This window comes from Hemitrygon akajei, chromosome 1, assembly GCF_048418815.1.
Source record: "Hemitrygon akajei chromosome 1, sHemAka1.3, whole genome shotgun sequence".
Taxonomy (NCBI): domain Eukaryota; kingdom Metazoa; phylum Chordata; class Chondrichthyes; order Myliobatiformes; family Dasyatidae; genus Hemitrygon; species Hemitrygon akajei.
Genome location: NC_133124.1, coordinates 214235611 through 214241436, shown reverse-complemented (window position 1 = coordinate 214241436; position 5826 = coordinate 214235611). Strand labels below are relative to the sequence as shown.

Sequence of the window (5826 nt, the reverse complement as noted above, 5' to 3'; positions counted from 1 at the left end):
ATATAATTCTGAATTTTTTTAAAATTTCAAACTTCCATGTCACAAGGGCGCAATTTTGGGAAGATCTGCAAGTGAGGAAGTGAGAGGATAATTCACCAAACTGTGTAATCATAAAATTTCCAATCACTGTGCCACACCCTAGAGGAGGAGCATGGAAGGACAGTGAGCTTTAAATAAGGGATAGAGGCTGTTCATCAGCAGAGCAAAATTAGGAACTCACGCAGTACTGTTCTGACAATTTGAGAGCTACGCTATTACGAGGACTGAGACAGGATCTCTAAAAATTCCAATGGCTGAGAGTGAATCCCTGAGGTGAGCTCATGGTTTTCTCTACAGTACTTTTTGTTTAGCATGTAAAACCCAGTTGTGCAATCATATTAGTGCCCTTTTTGAACAGTGAATATATCTACAGCTACTAAATATGTCTGATTTCAGCTTAAACCAAACCAACAGAATGGTACTCTTATCATTAAGACTGAGCGTACAATTTGAAGAAAATATTTAGACTTAATTGCCTGTGCAGTATTTTTGAGGGAAAAGGAAGTATAACGTTGGTTATGTGTGTGGCATAGTCTACTTATAGTTAAACTTGCCTGTTGCTTATTAACAGATTTGGTAACTGTGGCAATATTCAGAGTATTTACAGTTTTCTTAGAATTTATTTTTCTAATTTTCAAATAAAGGTCAGTGCATCCTGCCAGATCCCAGACATATTATTTTGTAAGTGCGTGAAAGCCAGCTGCAAACAAGTGGATGTGGAGCAGGGTTATCTGACTGGCCCCACTTCCATTGCCTAGGATTCAGAGCAACACATAACTAACTATTTCAGTAACTGAAATCAATAAACAGCTGAAGTTTCGGGCCAAGACACTTCATCAGGACTGGAAAAAAAGGGGGAAGATGTCAAAGAAAGGCTAGATGATGCTGCCTGAGCTGCTGAGTTCTTCCAGCATTTTGTTTGTGTTGCCCTGGATTTCTAGCATTTGCAGAATCTCTTGCATTTGTGATTTTCATGTATGGTTAATAACTTACTGAAGGTGATCTACCCTTTTCCATATAAATTGACTGAAATAAGTCTTTCATCTACAGATCCTTAAGTTACTGGCACAATGGGGATTGTCATACAATATCTCCTACTTCTTGTCCCAGGGTCAAGGTAAGAATTATAGATATGATACCAGAATAAGTTTTGGGGAAGATATTTTTGTTAAAATTGGTGCAAGTTTTAATCAATAAATATTTAATTGCCATGAGGTATCAGAGAACCCAGACGGGAAAGCATGATGTCAGTTTGAGTTTAGAGTTTAACACTCTGATGTTTAGCCCACAAATCTTGGGATGGACCTGGTTATCAATTGTTCTATACCTTAGCTATCAGCCCCTCTAAAATTATTGTGAAAGCTGAATTGGGAGATTTAATGGTGGTTTCTCATTATGCAGAGCCCATTTCAAAAATCATCACCAAATCTGATGGAACTGACCACTGCCCATCACCATTCAGACAGTTACCACTTGAAGATCACAGGAAAGTTCTCGTCCATTAGCACGGCTGGCTCTGCAAAGCTGACACTGGAGAAAGCCATCATGTTGGCCCTTGCTGTTGAAAAATTTAAGAAGAAGTTGCAGCAGCCATGCAGAGACAGCTGGGGCTGTGAAAATACTTGCTTTGAAGATACTGACTTGCTTGGAAACTTCAATGCACTTGTAGAAGGTGAGCTGATCTTTCCTTTCAGTATTGTTACTCTGTTTGTCGTGATTAGTTACAATTGGAAGCAGTGGTTCCAAAGTGAAGGCCTGCAATCTGCTCCTGATGCCAGTGGTTCTGCTGTCACTGAGCCTTCACTGCTGCTCATTCCGTGTCATGAGAGTTTCTACAAAATGCAGAACTGTACCATTCACACAAAGATCTGAGCAGAAAAGTTATCAAAAAAAAACCCAAAAGAGACAGCATGCTGCCTGGACTAGAAAGCATGTCTTTATGAAGAAAGGCTGAGCAAGCTAAGGCTTTTCTCCTTGAAGCAAAGAAGGATGAGAGGTGACCTGACAGAGATATACAAGATGATAAGATAGACAGTGGATAGCCAGGAACACTTCCCAGGGCAGAAAAGGTTAATACAAGGTAGCATAATTTTAAGGTGATTGGAGGAAAGTACAGGAGGAACGTCAGAGGTAAGGTCTTTGTAAAAGAGTAGTGGATACGTGGAATGCACTGCTAAGTGTGGTGGCAGAGGTAGATATACTAGGACCTTTTAAAAATATCTAAGATAGGCATTGATGATGATATATAAAAAATTGGAGAGTTATTTAGAAGGGTTAGATTGATCTCAGAGCAGGTTAAAAGAACATCACAATTTCATGGGCTGAAAGGCCTATATGGTACTGTAATGTTCTATGTTCAACAGAACAACCACGATAAATCAATACACTCAGATTTGCCAGTACTGACAATGCCCAGGAATATTAAAGAAATAGTTGGGTCCAGGATTTCATTTATGTTTAATCTCTGTTAATATACCATAATCAATAACTGATACTTTTTTGTGCCAACAGAAGCCATCACCTACACCAACTATGAAGATGCTGAAGTGGTGCCCAGCTCCTACAGGTTCATGAAGACTGAGTGTCAGCAGGTGAGGGATGAACAAGACAAATGTCTGAAGTTATCAGAGAACTTCCAACTCCTGGCCATGTTCTTGCAGCAGCCATCAGACGAAGGTGGGTAAACTTTATGCTCCCACTTTTCTGTTGTACTGAACATACGGAAAGATTGGCAGAAGTATCTAAATCTTCAAGGTGTTATGACGAATGGGAAGGAACATTGCACAAAAGAGGAAATCTCTTCAATTCCTTTTCACATGTCGCTCTCATACCTTTAACTCCCTAAACATGTGCTGCCTTCAGGCTGTGACATTTTATTTAACACTGTCATCAGTATGCTTCTCCAGCTGAAATAGCAACATAGAGCTAAGCAAAGTTATGAATGAATCATGGGTAGGAATGGGAGTCCAAATAGTTGTCCCGCACCAATGTGTCATGCTCCATTCATGGCCTTAGTTTACTTAGATCCAAAGAATAGCTTGGTTATAACTCCAAATAAAGTAGCTACCACATTGCAGCACTTTTATTAATATGAGCATTAATGTATTTTGATGACTGTGCTAAAATATCCCTCCTTTGGTTGACAGTAACGCTGAATGTGAGGTACTACAAAGCAACTGCCAGTGAAGTAAATTACTTGCCAGTTGTTCTGGGAATAAACAATCAGAATAGGTTCCTCTCGTGCTCAGGGCCACCGGACAATCCCAGGATGCGGGTGGAGGTAAGAAATCATGTATGCATGTGGTTAACTGACTGGTACACAGTCTCATGTATTGTCATCTGGAGAATCTGCCTCTGCTTCCACCTTTTCCTTGGGTCTTCTGCAAATTGCATGTGAAAAAGAATTTGATCCACTTTTCAAAACATCTCCCTTACACTGGTTTTGTTTGCCTATATCCAGCATATATTCAGGTTCCATAACCTCAGTGAGAAACCTTCCAACACCTTTCACCATAACTGAATTCCTCCTGAAGAATTTCCATTCCAGGGTACTGGCCATCTCCAGTTTGGATGTGTGTTTACTCCAGGTGCTCCACTTTTGTCTGTATCCTAAAGACGTGCAGGTTAATTGTCCCCTGCATGTTACCCAGGGTTTTGCTAGCTAGCACAAAAATCAAAGTGAATTGATGGCAAGGAACAGAACAAAGAATAAATTATTGGAAAAAGGAGTAAAATGGCACAATCAGAAGCTAGCATTGAGAAGATAGATTTAATGGTCTCTCTCTCTCTCTCATTCATAAGATGAAAAAAATACATTTCTACAGAGCTGATTATTGAAACTGAAAGCTCTTGACTGGAGAATGATATCACAACTAAATCCTTACTTAGTACCCTAACCTCTGTGGTCAGTTGTCAGTACTTTGTACTTTCGTCCCCAATCCTGGAATGTTGAGATCTATGTCCCCTCCCTAATTCAGGTCAGCCATCTCAGAACAGTTTCAAAACTGAATTGTTAGTGACTTATAAACGATAGATAATTAAGCAATGAGAAGTTTAAACAGAGCAAAGCATCCCAGTTCTCTCCAGTCTGAACACTTTGAACACTGAAAGGGTTGGCAAGGTTAGGGCTGTCTTTACAAACATGCAGTTGGCACAAATCTCATCCCAGCAACAAATGCTCAGCACCTGCTATGTGGAGGCAGCTTGTCCTGAGTAATATTATTTATAGCTTTCTCATTTGACATGTAACTGTACTTAACTTTGTTTCTGACATTTATTTGCACAGAAATGGGATCAGAATTTGCAAAATATCAGTAGTGCCACTGACCTGCTTCGCTTCGTGTTCTTCAAGAAGGCTTCAAGTGCAGGCCAGTACTTTGAGTTTGAGTCAGCTCTGTACCGTGGGTGGTACATCAGCACATCCTACAGGAACAAACAGCCAGTTGAAATGGACGCGAAGGAACACCACAACAGAATCACAATCTTCAAAGCAAAATGAGGCATTTTAATTCTCTGTGTTATTTAGAACTCAAATCAGAAATTGTTGGTTTATAGAGTATGTATGTACTAAGTACAGAATATCTCTTATATGATTAACAGTTAATAGAACTATCTTCTAATTACTGAGATGTACAGGCAGCAATATTTGCTCACGTTTACATTTTATCATTTAGAGCTATTTACTCTTGAGAATAATGCTGAGTTTTCAAATGCAAAAGTATAATAATTCAATATTTATTGTTATTATTTGAATTATTGCTGGACAGGTGGAGAAACTTCCTTGTTGGTTGATTAAATATGTTATTTTTAAATCACAAGTTCCCCTCTTCATTTCATATTTCCTTAAATATTCTGTGAAAAGGTAAAGCACATAATGTTTCTGACATCTATAAGCTCTCAGATTCAGAATTATTTATCTGGATATTGTACATTGAAACATACAATGAAATATATTGTTTCGATTAAGAACCAACACATCTAAGGATGAGCTGGGGCAGCCCACAAGTGGCAGTACATGCCATTGCCAATATAGAATGTCCTCTAGCCTCTTTCTTTACACACACACACACACACACACACACACACACACACACACACACACACACACACACACACACACACACACACACACACACACACACACACACACACACACACACACACACACACACACACACACACACACACACACACACACACACACACACACACACCTCCAGCCCTCCGGACTGGCAGACAATGGTCTGTGACTTCCCCATTGGAATTACAGACTCACGGCTTTGGCCATCGGGCCTCAACCTTCAGACTTCTGATTGACTCCAGGATTTGTCAATGATGGTACCTCAAACTACGGCTTTGTACTCTGGACTCAGGACCCTGAACTCAAGCCTCAAACTCTGGACTCACTAATGCTGGGGCTCCGAACTTCAGGATTTTAACTCCAGACTCGCCAACTCACGTATCTTGGTGGGGGGGGGGGGTTCACCGGCCATCACACCTGCTGCCCACATGGACCTCTCATCTAGCTGATCCTGTGGGGGACATACTGACCTGGATCAACTGATGAGAAGCCCTTGTCCATGCTGGTCTTCATTCACTGTGTTTTCTGGGCCAGATGTCCTAAGGCAACATCATCACTGGCCTTTGGATGTGGAGCAGAGGTCTAGACTCAGCCCAAACTTCTACTTCCCAGCAACCCTGATCCTAAATCCCTGACTCCGCCCTTTGTCCTCAAAATCATCCCTATGAACCTAAGTAAAACAACTATGTCTGAGCTACGACCTTGAC

General features: G+C 40.6%; 1 protein-coding gene across 1 annotated transcript; it reads left to right on the top strand.

The window, feature by feature from the left end:
- The first annotated feature begins 238 nt into the window (after positions 1–238).
- On the top strand, positions 239–4579 carry LOC140735382 (interleukin-1 beta-like). The gene is made up of 6 exons (XM_073060374.1): positions 239–312; positions 1090–1156; positions 1441–1711; positions 2551–2715; positions 3186–3319; positions 4325–4579. The coding sequence occupies exons 1-6, from the start codon at positions 290–292 to the stop codon at positions 4535–4537; spliced, it is 873 nt and encodes a 290-aa protein (XP_072916475.1). The 5' UTR covers positions 239–289; the 3' UTR covers positions 4538–4579.
- The last annotated feature ends 1247 nt before the right edge of the window (positions 4580–5826 follow it).

What these genes read in the sequence shown, in the direction of transcription:
- LOC140735382 (XM_073060374.1), top strand. Translation starts at nt 290, where the DNA reads ATGGCTGAGAGTGAATCCCTGAG. An exon ending in CTTCTTGTCCCAGGGTCAAG is followed by an intron (nt 1,157 to 1,440) that starts GTAAGAATTATA and finishes CTCATTATGCAG; the next exon opens with AGCCCATTTCAAAAATCATC. An exon ending in GCAGCAGCCATCAGACGAAG is followed by an intron (nt 2,716 to 3,185) that starts GTGGGTAAACTT and finishes TTTGGTTGACAG; the next exon opens with TAACGCTGAATGTGAGGTAC.